This window comes from Torulaspora globosa, chromosome 5 (assembly GCF_014133895.1).
Source record: "Torulaspora globosa chromosome 5, complete sequence".
Lineage (NCBI taxonomy): Eukaryota > Fungi > Ascomycota > Saccharomycetes > Saccharomycetales > Saccharomycetaceae > Torulaspora > Torulaspora globosa.
The window spans coordinates 1,082,390-1,098,848 of record NC_050731.1 but is presented as its reverse complement, the minus strand read 5'-3'; the positions used below and the strand labels follow the sequence as shown (position 1 = coordinate 1,098,848).

Genomic DNA, 16,459 nt, shown 5'->3' with positions numbered 1-16,459 from the left:
CTTCTCTTCTCCCATCCTTCTCTTCTCCCATCCTTCCTCCTCTCATCTTCCCTCTTCTTACCCATTCTTTCTCTCTCCCTCTCATCTCTCCCTCCTCCCTTCTTCACTTCCTCCCTTTCTTCCTCACCACTCCTCTCTCACCTCATCCTCCCCTCTCCTCTCCTTCTCCCTCTCATCCCCTTTTCACCCACCACATCCTTCCTTCTTCATTCTTCTCCTTTTCACCCCTTCCTTCCTTCCACCCCATCTTCCCCTCCTCACCTCCTCCCACCCTATCCTTCCACCCTTTCCTCCTCTCATCATTCCTTCTCTCCCCCCCATCTCTTTCTACCCTTCCACCCTACCACATACCTTCACCCTATCCCTCTCCCTTCACCCTTCCTTCTTTTCTTCCTCCTCTCTTCTTTCTCGTCCTTTCCTCTTCTCCCTCTCCCTCTCATTCCTCTCCCACCGCATTCTTCTTCTTTCTTTCTCCTCTCATCTCGTCCTCTCTCGTCCTTCTTCTCTTCTCTTCTCTTCTCTTCTCTCCCCCTCACCCATCATTCATCTCAACATTCCACCACATCCTTACAACGCTAAAAACGCGACCGACCAGCTCTCTTCTTTACCGAATTCTCCTCGATAAACAATATCTCCACCACATCCTTCCTCTTAGCTTACGGATAAACTAGCCTGGCTCCATCTTCATCAATCACTCGTCTCTTTGTTGTACTCCGGGATGGCATCATCTCATCCCTCCAGGGCTATCTCTCTCGCTATCACGTGGACGGTTCCCAGAAAGGAAAAGCAACCTCACATCGACAGGCCTTAAATTACAGGTAGAGGGACAATATTACCTCTAAACCTTACCTGGCACCGTACATCTAACCCATATATATAAATCTTACATCTCATACCCATATCTAAACCTTACCCGACACATTACATCTAAACCTTCCTTCTAAACATAATATCTAAACCTTACATCGAAGCGTTACCCGCACCTTACATCTAAACCTTACGTCTAGCCATCCTCGTTACCCTCACAGGGACCCCACGTGCCACGCCAGTCGTCATGGGCTGTCGCTGAGCACGGCCCATGTGAACAGACGGCTGTGCTTCGGGCTTTGTAGGAGATACGCGGTCGCTGTGCACGGCCCATGTGACCTCACGGCTGAGCCGCCGAGGTCGCTCGGTGATCTACGTGTCAACAAACAAGTTGTCGCGTCGTACGGCATCAAGTTCGGCCCATTCAGCCCCCAGCTTCGTGCACTTCTTGTGCCTGTTTTGCCACTTTTATGGGCTCCATCTGCTCAGCTCGGTCGGTATTATGTAGTGGTCACTTTACGGTGTTACGAAGTGGTCTGTTATGTGGGTTTGTTGAGACCTGAAATCAGTCCTGAATTGCCCTGTTTACCCGACTAAACGTGTATTTGTTGTTCAGTTGATCTGGTTGTGTTTGATGAAAAACTTAAGTTGGCTTGTCTAAGTAAACAGCCGTGAAAAAGAGAGGTCTGCATTACCCAGACTTCAGACTGTCATTGAAAAACTCAGGCACACCGATCTCTTGCTCTTTCAATTCCGTCCAAATACGAAAGTACCCGCTGTGTATCTCTATTGATGTCTGAGAGAACACATCGCTAAGGCGGAGGCCTCGTTCGGATTCGAGAGCTTTGATCGGGCGCTGGGATCTTAGCAGATTCAAATACCAGTTATACATTAGGAGCAGGTCAAAATATATTTCATCTTTTTCCTTATTAAACTTGTCCAGAAATCGGAATGGATCCTTGTAGCATGGCTTGATCTCCTCGAGGTATGCCTCGTACTGTTTATCATCCATCATCATTCTTCTAACAGCTAAAGCCTCCAGGGCTATACGACGATAAGACTTCAACTTTCCGCGCGGCGACCAACCGTCTCTGGGACAGAGACAGATCTCATGATCCTTCAGACAGTTCTTGCATCACTGTGAAAACTCCCCACGGAAAAAATGTATGTCAATCCCGTAGAGGAACAAATTATCGAGAGCAGAATCCCTGAATCCGAGGTAATGCAAGATGTCTGCGAAACCTTCGTACCCATGGTACATCTTTTTGAACCGTTTGATGTCTGTTTCGCGATGCGGCAGAAACTCCCCCGAGATGCATTCCCAGTACGGACGGCGGTGCCTCCCTGCGAAATCATACTCACTGGCCAGTCTCGTGGAAAGTCAAATTAACTGTAAACCCCCTGTCATACTATCATTCCTTGGAATTGAACCTCCACAACAAAAGTGCAAAGGTGATCTTTGTTTAAGCATGACATCGGAATTGCTGACAATCATTTTGCCTGGCTCCGACCTTCTGATTGAGATCGTTCGTGAGCGGGTATTCTCTGGGAGCCATTCTTTCTGACGTGCTTTCATTGCCCAAGCTTTTAAACTGTTCTTCCATCTCGAACTATATTTCCCAATCTTCTCTGACGTAGATAGCCTGCAATTAGCTAGCCTGTCATTTTATTGGTAGTGATAAATACTCTGGGGCCTTAAAATGCGTGCTCTGCAGGACTTTTGGGCTCAAGCTCTCTTTAGAGGGCCTTCACAAGTCCAATAATAATGATCAGGCGTCGACGGCTAGATGGGTAGCAAGTAGTAGTCTGTATTATCAATTACGTATCTGAAGTAAATTTGGTCACTTTCAACAACTTGCAAAGGATCGTGGATAAGTTTCCAGGCCACACCGGTGTCATCGGTGTGACAATTCCAAGTCATGATACATTTAAAGCTTTGGGAGAGGCCATAGCCGTTACCAGGACTCTAAAAAATGCCAAGACTTTTTTTCTTAGGTCCAAACGTACAGGATTTTCACTCTTCACATACCATTTATTATGAAATAGCCAACCTTTAAATGGCTCCCATGGCGGTGTAGGTAGCTCCATTCGGAGCGAAGTTGTTTGCATCAGATTTTACCCTCGCGCTGGGCTAAACCATGCACGCTTGCCAAGCAAAGACTTAGTCTCCGTCAGGCCCCACCGAGGCTACTTGATTCGTGTTACTTTGAGTCCGACTACGCTCCGTAACTATTGCGTTACGGCAAAGCCACTACGTAGGCCCGGCACAACCAGCAGTGGCACTTTCAGTTCAGCATAGGCTATGATATCGCCACGGAATGATTAGCAAGAAGGCGGGAGAACTTTCCAGGACCAGAAGTCCATTTAATGTCCGTCTTAAACGAGTAGAAGGGATTAATTCTAAGCCTATAGCTTCGCAAAGGGCCGCACGGTCTTCATGTAGCTGATCGGACATATCTCACTACTAAGCGAACATAGAGCATGTTGAAGGCATGGTTCTTCTGCTGTGGTAATTTTACCTATAAGAGGACTGTAGTTTGCCACCCCATTATATGCTACAGTTATATCCTCATGACCGACATAAGGATCTCACGTTACAATGTCAAGCTCGCCTAAAATCGTCTACGGGGCATACCCATTTGGTTTACTTCCACATGAGGAAGCATCCAAAATAGTTGAAGCTTTAAAGAAGAATGGTATCAAAGAACTGGATACGGCCAGAATCTATCCAGGAAGCGAGAAAGCCATTGGTGAGCTGAACTTACCTGAGCAGTTTGTGATAGATACTAAAGCTAAGGGATTTACTGATGGTAGCTTGACGAAAAAAGGAATCGAAGAATCAATTACAGAGTCGCTGGGTTTACTAGGAGCTGAGAGTGTCAATATCTTTTATTTTCACTGTCCCGACCGCGACACAGATATCAAGGAGACTATCGATGCGATCAACGAATTGCACCAGCAAGGAAAGTTCAAGAAGTTTGGGCTTTCAAACTTTCCAGCAAAGGACGTTGAGCAAGTATACAATTACGCTAAAAGTAAAGGTTACGTTTTACCAACCGTTTATCAAGGTAATTATAATGCCGTGGCTCGCAGATCAGAATCTGAGCTGTTTCCTTTGTTGAGAAAGCTCAACATGGCTTTCTACGCATATTCCCCTATTGCCGGAGGGTTCTTAGCAAGGAGCACTGATGGTATCAAGAACGGTGAGGGCAGATTCGATCCAAACACTCCAGTTAGCCAGATCTATGCCAAGCTATACAACAGACCCGTACTTTTGACAGCTCTTGATAGGTGGGGCGAATTAGCACAGGAAGTGGGCACATCGAAAGCTCGTCTGGCCTACAGATGGGTTGTGCATAATTCGATACTCTCTGACAAATTTAGAGATGCCGTTATTATTGGAGGCAGGAACGCTGATCAAGTGGCTGACACTCTAGATGCCATTTCCGAGGGCCCTTTGCCCGCAAATATTGTCACCGACATAGACAAGCTGTGGGAGAAAATTAAGCACGAAGCACCTCTTGATAATTACTCGTTCTGACTGAATTGAGACAATTGGAGACAAGCCAGTTGACGCAAGCTATTGCTTTTTTCGCTATTTAGATTAACACTTGATTAGAGTTCTCTTGAAGTTTGCTAATCTCTCTGTGAAGCGAAAGGCTCTTGTTTCAAAATAGTCACCGCTGCCATTAGATTTTTAACGATTCCACCTGATTTGAAAGATCAAATTTATTGCCGATTCCTTGACAGGACTCATTAAATTGTTTACAAATTTATGAGCTGGCTTTGATATACTCTGCTGATTGATAACCAACTTCCCACTGAAATAGTAATCTGGTACGTTAGTTCTCGGCTACACGCGTAATATTATTGATTCTTGCTCCTCCTCACTCGCCGCGCTTTCCCAGACCACATTTCGGCGGTACAAACAGTTGATTAAAGTGGTCTCACAAATCCGAGATGCCGAAGTAAATGCGACTGGATACTTCTTCAACGGGTCGTAAAATGCCGCTGCGCCACAGCTGCACCAGAATGTGCAAGCTATCCATCAACTCCACTATAGAAGTCATATGGTCCCACCAGTGTACATACAAGATGTCGATCCAATCCGTCTTCAGCTTCTTCAAGGAGTCGCGGACACTTACATGCAGACTGCGCCTACTGTTCCCTCCAAAATTCGCACTTCTGCCTTTGCCCACATCATAGGATTTGTAATCGCAACTTTGTAGCGATCACCAGCTGGTCGCGGACCTTCCTCGATTCCATCCATTCTCCAATACAAGCCTCGGACTCCTCGTTCTGGTAGTTGTTCGCTGTGTCGATAAAGTTCCCACCCGCTTCGTAGTATGCGTCTAGCAATTTAAAGCTACTCTCCTTCTCAGACCATGCTTTCCCAATCGATGCCCCTCCCAAGACCAAGGGAGAAACCTTGATGCCAGCGGTTTTCGACAAAAGGTTTAAACGGCCCAACTCGGTAGGAGGCTCAGGTGCGGGTGCAAACAACTCAGACATGATGATATAATTCGGTATAAAAGTTACCTTTTGCCTGCATCAAAAACCCGTAAGTAGTTGTACCGCGGAACTGTTCCAATATTCGTTCAACAAAAAAGATCCTAGTACCTCGCCAATCGACCAACCCGTCACAGTGTATTGCTGGTGAGTCGAGTTTGCCAAGTCCCCCTTGAAATCGCTTGGATGCTAGTATTGTTCCTCGGAAGTAAAGGTAGAAACGCAGATTGAGCCCGGCAACTCAAAGCTTACATACCAAGCAGCGCGAGCATGCTAGGTATAATCTACCTGTCAATCAAGTCTTCCAACCCAGATGGTCGATGTTCGAACGAGATGGCTCGGTAGATCATTGAAACAGAACTAAGCTGATTCTAGCACCGATCGAGTTGCTGTGCTTCACTGCAGTTCCGAAAGTTGAGGTTGGTAGCCACAGAGCCTAAGCAAAATTTAGGAACATGTGGTAATCTGCAAGCTACTGTCACTAATGGAGGTGGTTCCTTGTCATTTGTATGGAGGCTTCGGCTGCATGCTTGGAGTTTACGTTACTGGTGGTAAAGATATAAGAACTGCCGCAACTGGAGTATGTCTCTTTACGAATCCAAAGCCTTACGTTACTTGGAGAAACGCTTTTTTTGACGAGTTTATTGGTGCTGCTATGCTTGTGGGCTGCCTTATGGCCCTGCTAGATGACACTAATGCACCACCTGCGAATGGTATGACAGCGTTCGTCGTTGGCTTGCTGGTTGCAGCTATCGGTATGGCTTTTGGTTACCAAACCAGTTTCACGATAAATCCTGCTCGTGATCTGGGACCTCGAATCTTTGCTGCCATGGTCGGTTACGGCGCCAAGACCTTGCACTTGTTCCCTTGGTGGTGGGCCAGGGGTGCCTGGGGAGCTCCAATCGCTGGAGGCATCGCTGGTGCGCTAGTGTACAACCTGTTCATTTTCACTGGTAGCGAATCTCCAGTGAACTGCCCTGATAAAGGCTATGTCGAACAGAGAGTTGGTAAACTACTGCACAACAGCGTCGAAGCTACAACAGACGAGGGACCAACACCTCTGAGTTCTGGGCAGCATAATATTTCCTCGGATACATTAGTGAAAAATGGCAAAACGGCACCCAAATAAGGGCTGGTCCTCTTAATATCTTATCTTACACTTACTGTAAGCCGTTTGAATTTTTGTGTTCTCGATCCTTGACGATAATGAAATGACTTCTGTAATTATATACTAACCATGATAATGAATCTCTGCTCTTTGTGATTGTAGAGGATGGGTATTTCAATCCAGAAAGTAGAATGACTATCATGCATCGAAATTACTAGATCCATGCACTCTAAACCCTTGTAGTCTCATCCTTGCATCTGGGGCAGCTTTAAGTTGAAATGACGAAATCAGGGCTGCTCAGGCATGAACAGACACTCAAACTTGCCATCCTGAATTATCAAACACCAGAGAAATAAAAAGACCGCGTATTGAATTCACACGAGTCGTCATGCATTTTAGCATACCAAACACTAGAATTTCGAGAGAATGTACATGTCAAATCCTGCGACTACTACAATAATGATTTGATCTTCTTCTCTGCGGCCACATACGAATCCAAAGCCTTTAAAGATTCCAGCCATTTACTGCCATTTGGATAATTCTCCGGCTGAGCAAAATCCGCGACTGAATGCCATTGTTAACGGAAAGCTCATCATGATGTCAGCACCGCTGACTTTCCGCCCAACCAAATAGCCCTTATTCTTACCGATTTAGCTTCCACATAATCTATCCGGTCCTTAAGCTCTCCAGCCGAATATTTGCTGCTGATTTTTTCAGAAACCTTGCCCACAGGTAACGATAGTGGAAAGGGAACAGGAGCCTTCTTAGCTAAGACAGCACAAATTCTATCATCAAAGGAGCCTGATGAAGCTTCTTCTTCGTTCTGTATCTTCACTTCTGTGGATCACTGTGTTTGTCGAAAGGATCCTACCTCTTTCGGGCACAGTGAGAACAGGCCATAGCCAGTGAAGTAATTAAACGTAGTTCTGGAACCAACTAACTGGCTAGGTGCATTGCGCTTCTCACCTTCGGTATATCTTCCTCACAAGTCATTTGCGCAGTGTATGTAACTTGAACCAGCATTCACGGTGGGGGTAAAAGATAAAGACTGCCTCTCTGTTTGTGCCCGGTATCGATGTCGTTGACGCTATTCTTGGCGGCGCTCGACATTGTCATATGTGTGACCCTATATGACACTGTTGGCGTCAAGTTCAATGATTTCGCTAATATGGGTTGGTCAATGACTGGCTACTTCTTGGCCACGCCATAGCGATGACGTTGTGGGGTAGGTTGGCTGCCATATCTTGAGGGCTGACAACAGAAGGAGATGGAAACAGAGGCCCCCCACATCGTCCGTGCCGGCTTTCGGAGATTACATGTACAACTGCATATAAGTACATTGACTGTATAGTTGCAGTAGTGTCACTGATGTCTTCTGCGCCGCATAAATCCAGGCAACAATCTACTCAGGCCAAGTTGTATAGGTCGATAAATTTTGTCATGAATCCAATCAGATAAAAATCATGCCTATAAACCGATGAGCTAGAGTTTTAGTTTCCCAACCAAGAATACAGTTCAATTACCACAGTTGGCTTAGTGAACCAGCGCCCAAAATCAACTCCTGCATTCACTTTCAGCTGATACTAATTTGCAGCCAGCCCACCATTAGCAAAAATGACTTGACCGGTAATCCAACCGCCATCAGTCGCCAAAAAGTTTATGATTGGGACGATGTCCTTGATGTCAGTCAGCCGATGCTGCAAAGCACTGCTCTTGAAAAACTCAACAGCCTCTGGTGTCTCTTGCGCATACAAGAACGGAGTGTCCATTGGTCCCGGTGCAACACAATTCACGGTGATGTTCTTTTCCATCATCTCCTTAGAGGCTGCCTTAGTACCCTGATACGGGGTGTAAAATGGAGTGTAAGCAGCCAAAAGAGAACTCGCAAGCATAATGATGCGCCCTCCATCGGCAACTTTCTTCATAGATTCTGATATAAAGAAAAATGCTACCTTGTTGTTGACGACGTCCATTTCATCAAACTCTACCTCGGTCACTTCCGTAAATGGCTTCTTCAACATTTTCCCAACATTGTTGATTGCAATGTCAATTCTTCCAAATCTCTTGATTGCAGCATCGAAAAGCTCAGTGAGAGAAGCCTGTGAGCCCAACTTTAACGCCATACTCCTCCTATAGTTTCTTTGCGAAGCTATCCTCATCGCCTTGAGTACTATTGTAGTGGAGGAAGAGGTCACATTTCTGTTTGGATGCCAATTCAATTGCAGTAAGTTTCCCCAAATTTTTGGTACCTCCAGTAATCAATGCTACCTTTCTGCTCATCCTGATCTGATTCGCCTTTTCTTCGGAAATGCCAAGAAAATAACTTTGTTCCATGCCTATTCATCATCATTGTGCATCCCACTTATGTATCATTGATTCGTCTTTACTTATAGGGGGGGCTGTAATTCGGCTCCGAATCTACTGGATCTATGAGGGCATGACTACCACAGTCGTTCGAGGCAATTCATAGATACCCGGCAAGTCAAGTTGAACTCCTAACAATAGTCTTGTTTTGTTTTTTCGCTCAGCAGAACCATGCCCAGAAGTCTTTTTGCAGAAAGCCCTGTTCCGCTGCTGGCATCCTGAAGCCAGGCTCCCAGAATACGCTGTCTATTCACTCCAACATTAGTGACGGAATCAGCTTCTAAATTTGGAAGTCGTTCAATTCGACAGATGAGCATGCCATCCTTTGACTAATCATGGCTCCCACGATTAAAAAATGAGGACAGAGGTAAAGGTGAAAACTTGACTTAGCTTGAGCACTGGCACTTTTCTTTTGCAAACTGCCTTAGTGTCAACGTAGTATGTCCGCTAGTATTAAAGAAACTTGTCGGAGGCCCGTCCTGCAGACAGTAGCACAAGAAGTAAGAAAAAACATCCTAAGCATGGTTTTTTCATCTCCATTCACGGGGGAGAGAACCAATTCATGGCAGGAATGCTATCTTTAGTCGGCTCGTCATCGTGGCTCTTGTTATACAGGCCCCAGCTAGGGAAGATCTATTATTTCGATAGGCCGGTTCGCAACAAATGTTGGACTGGCTGTTGCAAAGGCCTACTGATTCGCGATCTTCCTGAGAATTAAATTACGAAAGTATTTTCTGGGGTGTTTTCCCCAACCTGCCTGCGACCTCTTTTGTGAAAAAAGGACCGATGAGTAGCTGCCTGCCTCGCACACTTGGAGAAACAAACTATTCAAATATTACAAGTTATCAAACTGCTACATCGAAAAAAAAAACAAACTACTAAGCACGTTCGCTCTGTTCTTTACTCGGAACTTCTGTCACCCTTTTCTTTGGTTTCCTCTATCTCTGTACTCTTCAAAAACTCGTCGGGGGAATCTTGGCGAAGCTCCTCACCATAAAACAATTCAACTTGGCTTTTCTCTTTACCTGTGACTTTCCTGTAAAACTCAAGTATGGCATCTCTGCTTTCATAGATCGGGTAGAAAGTAATATAGAAGAACGCAATGAAGAGCCAGATAATACTGACAACGATCCAACCTTTGAAGAATGCTTTGGACATGATGTACTTTTGACCATACATTGGGAATGGAAGTAAAAATGTGAAAGAAGCCCAAAGCCCAAATACCCCAATGCTGGTCCATTTGAACACGGCATCTAGCTTGGCCTTTGTTTCCTCATCCAACTGCATCAGCTTCTTTTCCTTGGCAGTCGCATCATCGCCCACAGTAAACTTGTCCTGCAAGTTCTCGAGTGAGCTATAATCAGGCTTGAGATAGCTGATCACAATACAATAGAGGAGCGTTGCTCCGAAGGTCGAGAAGTTGGCAATGATGGTCGAGTTCACTAAAGACAGATTGTTCTTGTTGATCTCTCCATAGAAATGCTTGCATGCACCCAGCCAGCATCCAAGACCAGTGAAAGAACCCAATGGCAGCGCCCAGTAGAAACAGTGTCTACTCATTCTTGGCCAAAACAAAGTAAGAGTGATACCAACTGGAGCAGCGCCCAAGACAATACCGATAAAGGTCAAAATCCATGAGATTGTGATCCCGATGTAATTGAACATAACGGTTAATCCGGCGACGAACAAGGCAAACACAGCAACGAAAAAATGCGACACTCTGACTAGCTGTTTGCCGTTGGCGTCCGGTTTAATGTAAGCCCTGTAGACGTCGTAAGTCATAACCGAGGAAAATGACACCAGTTCGGCTGAAAGCGAAGATGTGCACGACATAAAGAGCACCAGAATACCGGCCGCCGCTCCAGATTTACCCATGATGGCGTAGAGGCCGTACAGAAGAGGCATCCCCATGTTCACTTCCTCTGTGGGAATGGTTTTTGGGTAGGTTAGCGACACAGGATTGTTCGTGAGTGCTAAAGCCGCTAGGGCTGTCCCAAGTCCGAAACTCCAAGGAATAATGAACCAGCATAAGGAACCAATAACATAGCCAGAAATCGTCGACAAGGGCTTGGCGGCGATGGCCTTTTGGCCGTAGGATGGGTCTGCAAACACAGTGGCCCATCCACTCATGATTTGGCTCCAGGCCAGCATGACAAGACCCTTGTTCGAGAACGTCAAATAGCTCCCCTCGTGTCCCCCCGAGGGATGCGTTTTGGACACTTCTTGTAGTAGGTCCCACATCTTGCCTGTCGACCCAATGAGATTGGAGCTACCATAGCAGACAAGTAAAGAACAGATGATAACAAGGTATATGATGACCGTGTGAATCCAGTCACTCAAAAACGTACTTTTAAGACCACCAAGCATTGTATATGCTGCAACACTAGTAGGGAAGAGGAAAGCACACGCAACAATGTGGATGTCCGAGATGTGCGCAAATGCCTGCGAACAACCAAGCAAAAGCATACTGGCAATGATAGCGTTTGTACCACAAGAGTAGAAGAGGTAAACACAGTGAGCCGCTTTGCCAAAACGGGCCCTCACGATCTCAACGATAGTGTGTGCACCAGTTGCCTTTCTCTTCATTTGCAGAGCGATCAATGTAAATAGCATTGAGTGACTTATACCACTGATCCCATACCAGTAGCCGCCAGCGACACCGTATCTGTAGGTATACACACATGAAGAAAGTAGCGTTCCGGGCCAGCACCATGAAGAAACCACTGCCGAGGATATAAGACCTGACTTGATCGAACGCGACGCGGTTGAGAAATGCTCAGAGTCCTGAACTTCTCCCATGTACCTTGTCAGAACCCTAGTGACAAAGATCATGATGAAGGCGAATGCAGCGCCCAGGCCGACGACGAACCCATAACCGTAACCTGCGTCCAATACTTGAACCATTGTTACTCTAATTGGATCGCACTTTTTCCACCTTGCAGTTTCAAGGTGATTAGCTTTCAAAGGTTATGAAGGTGATTTCAGACAATGGTTCCTCCAACAAGTGAAGAAACCCATCTTATATACCAGCGGAATTCCAAACACATTTCTATTCATCATGGCACTCAGTCAGTGGACCACTGATAAGAACGCCGCTGCGTAATTTGATGGAGATACAAGGTTATCACCAACCAGGCGATAAGCTAAAGGGATTTTACACTTTAGATTAGTCTTCGTAGCCATCCTTCGACCAGTACGGAGCAACTTCGCGACAAGCACATGCTACTCTGCAAGCAACTTGAACCTGGAGTCTAGTAATTGTTTAACGGAAATCGGTCGCCGGACTTATCACTGATAACATCATCTTACTGACTTCCTGGAGAGCATGTTAGTGTGCAGTTGGCTATTGTTTTCGCGGGAAGATCAACGGTCTTGGCGCCGCTGCGGCAGGTTGAGACATGTGTTAACTCATCTCCATCTATTTTCTTGGCGATCGCCAGCAGATTAGCTAACGACTGAATTTGCGAGCGATAAGCTCCCAGAATGGAAAGAAATTCCGGGACGCACTGCCATACGTCTTACCCATTCTCGCTGATAAGCATTGCATGCAAAGGCTGAATCTATCGGAGGAGCAAAGGCCTCGAGGGTAATAGACGCTCTCAGCACAAGCGAGTCCGACACTCAGCAGAGGCAGGAATGTTTCTTGATACGCAAAGTCTTTAAATTTAGGGCCACAATGACGGGAGATCAAGCACTAAAGGGCGAAGGCGGGCTCAAGAACAGCACATACCTTCAAAGCTTGCGTTATGTGATGCCGTTGCAATCCTATCGTAGAGTTTGTTGTTTCTGATAATATGTGAGACCGCCTGGCTTCGGCAAGAGACTACTCTTTCTCGAACGGTAGAAGGGTGAGGTGAGTAAGTTGTCCATAGGCTCATAGGCAGATGACCGTAAGCTCGTGGTATCTGGGCGTTTTCGATAGATTATGCCATGTTTTCAGTCCAAACTTCGCGTTTCTTGAGCAATTCCAAAGGTAGACTCCACGTATTCTTGTATCAGCGAAAGCGCCGAGATTCTGGGTATCAACCATCATGAGGAGCTGAACACCTGCTTGTCTCAATGCCAGGAGAGAAGAAAAACTATTTGTTTCGACAAGAAGTACGAGTAACTTATCGCCCAAACTCTTGCTTATGGAAAATCGTTGTGCCCTTTAGATCTTACTTTAACCAAATCCTACTACTTTAGTGGAAAGATAGTATCCTCAAGTGCTTCGCATGAAGAACTAACGGAAGCCTTATGGTTAATTATTGGGCTTCGACGCCCTATCATCAGTGGCCGGGGGCTTATTACAAGGTATGCTTTCCGTAAAGTTTCAATGTTAAGAGTTACCGGCAAACAAGATCGTCAGTCAGTCACAGCTGGTCGACAGCGGTATGTATATACGCGAGAAAATCGCGAGAAAATGATAATCAAGAGTCGAACATTGGTTTTCACTGATCGTACGGTAACTAAGCGTCTCATGGACAAAAAACCAAATCCTAGGAGCTATTTGGCATCTCGCTCAAAACATCATACCCCTGCCACTGAGCGGCTTAAGCAAGAGCATTATGAGTACCAAAATTCCCCAGATCGGCTCAGCTCTACTTTGGGGGTTCACTTTTTTCTTTACAGATTTTGCATTTACTGCTTGCGATGGACCCAGCTTCGCACTCGGAATCAGATACCGACTACATACTCTCAACAAGGAGTCGAAACAACTTGACGAAAAAAAATCTGATCGAGATATTTAAGCCACAAGCGCTATGCATCTTTGATAAACACAGAAGACTGCAGTTAATTAACCACATAACCTACCATTCATATACGATAACTGTCTGTATAGCTATTGTTGTGCCTATGATAAACCAATGCAATAGCGGGCCTGTTTTGAGGCAAAGGTGGCACTACCTTTAAAACATTCAATATTCCTCTTTCTGAAGTATTGAGCTAGCTTATTAGTCAAGAATACTATGCAGAGAACGGGTAGGGGTTACTGGTCACGCTTTCACCCAGAGCATGGGAGCAATGGCCAATACCAATAACTCTCGATTCTTTAATTCGATCGTAATATGCCAGTATATTGCATCCCTCGGGGGGGACACATCATGGCAGGCAATAAGGCTGTGAGCAAATCCCAGAGCCTGAACAACTCGCTTTTAGTAATCGCATTTCTTTCCCGCGCCCCAACTGATTCTGTGATAATGTATGCAAAAGAATCAGTCAGAAGGACTTGACGCTGTGACAAATAGTATCTATAAATCACCAAGCCTCGGAGTCACGTGCTTTGTCTACCTTGGCAAAGTCAAAAGGGCTGATTTACGCCCTATCCACAATATAACATAAACTTCAGGGTCTTTGTGGATTTCTTATAGTCTAGTATAGTCATTTAATTGTTATGACAATGGCCGACAAGGTTGAAAAATATTTCCTTTGTACTGAAAATTTACAGCCTAGCGGTAGTTACAGCGAGGGCCAATAGTGTGGTTGGTTGCCAAGAACACAGTTAACCGGGTAACCGGTGGTAACCCGAAAAGACTACATAGGCAAACTCCCTAATTTGGAATCCAAACCCGAAAAGGGTTTGCCTTAAATGGAAGTCGTTCCAAAAAAAAATGCCAAGCCAACAATCCAAAACGAGGTGTACGAGCGTACTGCCTCCATTAAGAGCCTCTCACAATTAACATCGCTCCCTCCGCTGTACGGCTCGTTTTTCCCATTGGTTTCTAACACTCAATCAATTGGAAGTCGGTTTGCATACAAGAGGGAGTGGAATTAAATCACATAAAGATTAAAAACAACTAACTAAACTAGCCCAACATATGACTAGCTCTGTCACCAAAATCAATACCTTTCTGGCCTGTGCACTGTCATTCTTTGCCACCGACTTTGTCGTCACTTGTTTTGATGGTCCCAGTAATGGACTCGCCCTCAGATACCGTATAATGAAGTTGGAAGGTAATGGGTTGCGATCCCAATGGGAAAATTCCAAAACTAGTGAATGATGACATCTACACCTGGGTGTACTCACGAGGAACTCACAGCCTACTGACGCGCGCAGTGGCCAGAACCCCTCCTGGCCAGTCGACTATTTCCTCCACTCGAAGCAGAGGAAATGGAAAACCCACAGTTGCCATCAACTGCTTACAGATACACTTGGAACAGTTTGATTCCTACAATATCCAACGATTCATCCGAAAATTAACGTTTGAAAGACTAGAGCGAATCAAATCTCGAAAAACTAAACCGTTGGCGTTTAATAGAATTCACGAAGATGGGCTGAGGTTACTTCATAGTTTGATTTAAGCCGTCCAGAACTGAAAACTTTCAGAATGGAAAAGAGCGCTCTGACTTGCGGAAAGGGTCTCAACTAACGAACAAACATAGGAATCGTAGGCTACTTAGCCCTCCAACTTTAATCAGGGAGAGGGTGGGAATGACTAGGGCCTTTTCAACTGTGGATTACAATTTTAAAACAAAGTCGATTTATTTCGAGAATTAAAGGTCAAGTGATCTGAATGTCGTAATAGTTCAAGCGCACAACCGGATTTAGAAATAAATACAGAGAAACAGGTTGAGGCGTCCTAGCTGCAGCTAATATGTTGAGATAAAATGCATAAGGAGACGACTCTAAATCGACGGAAATATCAACCGACAGTAGCGCAAGCTGCCAAAGTGATGGGTTTACTTGGACAGGGTTTCCTGCATGATTCTTGTACGGTTGCTCATATAGCTTATCGCAGTACCCGAATAGATTCAATACAACGTCACCGAGGACGATGCCACTGTAAGGCAATCACGTGACCTAATTTACGTCTACCATAGTGAACAGCCAAGTATTCAGAAGTGGAGCGCGTTTGATCACAGTCACTATTCTCAAAAAATGGGCCGTGATCGATTTTCTGTGCTTGTGCCAAGATGTTTTTCACATTGTAGTGTTCATACCAACCAAGCAAACCTTCACAGTTTACTCATCGGGCGCAAGCCTCACCCTTCAAACCTTTCAGCGAGATGTTGCTAGCATCAAACTTTCTCAAATGAAGATGAGGGCGCTTGTATCCAGTCTGGCCATACAATGCTCGCGATCGTGACTTTCTGACGGGGAACTTTGTTTAAGGCGCACTTGGGATCAAGACAAAGCGGAATTGACACGAACCATGACAGTGAGATCCTACCGAGTTACGCCAAGTTTCGAAGCACACAACGTGCTGCGCGAGGAATATCACCACTTTCTCATAATTATTTGACAGAGTTGCACTTTTTACGGCATCCTACACTCAGTATTCTCAGTTGACTGTTCAAGTCACTCAACAGCGCAATCTTCATCTCTATCTTCTGTTCTCTTTCAGCAGCACTAACTGCCCTTCGAGTCAGGTTCTCTGATGAGGGAGAGTTCTGGTTCGCTCGATCAAGATCTTCACTATCACTGGCCTGATCATTGTCGGTATTGTCATCTTCTTCGGCGGTAGCCCTTCGCAACACCAAGTGCTGGGCTTTCACTATTGAAAACATCCTGGAACCTTCACTGACCACTTAGATCCCGGTAACACTGGTAAGTTTTTGGCCGTCTGAACAGAAATCGTCAAGAGCGGCTCCTCCTTCGTTCCTCTCTGCTCCCTTAGTTGGACTGTTCGAAGTGTTCTTCCGTCGTTCTCAACTGCTTGAGTAACATCTCAACCATTTCCGGATTTCTCC

The 16,459-nt window shown here is 45.5% G+C and overlaps 6 protein-coding genes across 6 annotated transcripts; 2 read left to right on the top strand and 4 right to left on the bottom strand.

The window, feature by feature from the left end:
- Positions 1 to 1,498: 1,498 nt before the first annotated feature.
- HG536_0E05980 (uncharacterized protein) lies at positions 1,499 to 1,825 on the bottom strand (the record flags this gene model as incomplete). The annotated part of the gene is made up of 1 exon (XM_037284463.1): positions 1,499 to 1,825. One exon carries the CDS (start codon positions 1,823 to 1,825, stop codon positions 1,499 to 1,501), a length of 327 nt encoding a protein of 108 aa, XP_037140359.1.
- Positions 1,826 to 3,406: 1,581 nt separating this feature from the next.
- On the top strand, positions 3,407 to 4,348 carry HG536_0E05970 (aldo/keto reductase family protein; the record flags this gene model as incomplete). The annotated part of the gene is made up of 1 exon (XM_037284462.1): positions 3,407 to 4,348. The coding sequence occupies one exon, from the start codon at positions 3,407 to 3,409 to the stop codon at positions 4,346 to 4,348; it is 942 nt and encodes a 313-aa protein (XP_037140358.1).
- A 659-nt stretch (positions 4,349 to 5,007) lies between these two features.
- HG536_0E05960 (uncharacterized protein) lies at positions 5,008 to 5,319 on the bottom strand (the record flags this gene model as incomplete). The annotated part of the gene is made up of 1 exon (XM_037284461.1): positions 5,008 to 5,319. The coding sequence occupies one exon, from the start codon at positions 5,317 to 5,319 to the stop codon at positions 5,008 to 5,010; it is 312 nt and encodes a 103-aa protein (XP_037140357.1).
- Positions 5,320 to 5,800: 481 nt separating this feature from the next.
- AQY3 (Aqy3p) lies at positions 5,801 to 6,445 on the top strand (the record flags this gene model as incomplete). Its single annotated transcript, XM_037284460.1, has 1 exon — positions 5,801 to 6,445. One exon carries the CDS (start codon positions 5,801 to 5,803, stop codon positions 6,443 to 6,445), a length of 645 nt encoding a protein of 214 aa, XP_037140356.1.
- A 1,562-nt stretch (positions 6,446 to 8,007) lies between these two features.
- On the bottom strand, positions 8,008 to 8,583 carry HG536_0E05940 (uncharacterized protein; the record flags this gene model as incomplete). The annotated part of the gene is made up of 1 exon (XM_037284459.1): positions 8,008 to 8,583. The coding sequence occupies one exon, from the start codon at positions 8,581 to 8,583 to the stop codon at positions 8,008 to 8,010; it is 576 nt and encodes a 191-aa protein (XP_037140355.1).
- A 1,105-nt stretch (positions 8,584 to 9,688) lies between these two features.
- Positions 9,689 to 11,692, bottom strand: HG536_0E05930 (sodium:solute symporter family protein; the record flags this gene model as incomplete). Its single annotated transcript, XM_037284458.1, has 1 exon — positions 9,689 to 11,692. One exon carries the CDS (start codon positions 11,690 to 11,692, stop codon positions 9,689 to 9,691), a length of 2,004 nt encoding a protein of 667 aa, XP_037140354.1.
- Between the last annotated feature and the right edge of the window lie 4,767 nt (positions 11,693 to 16,459).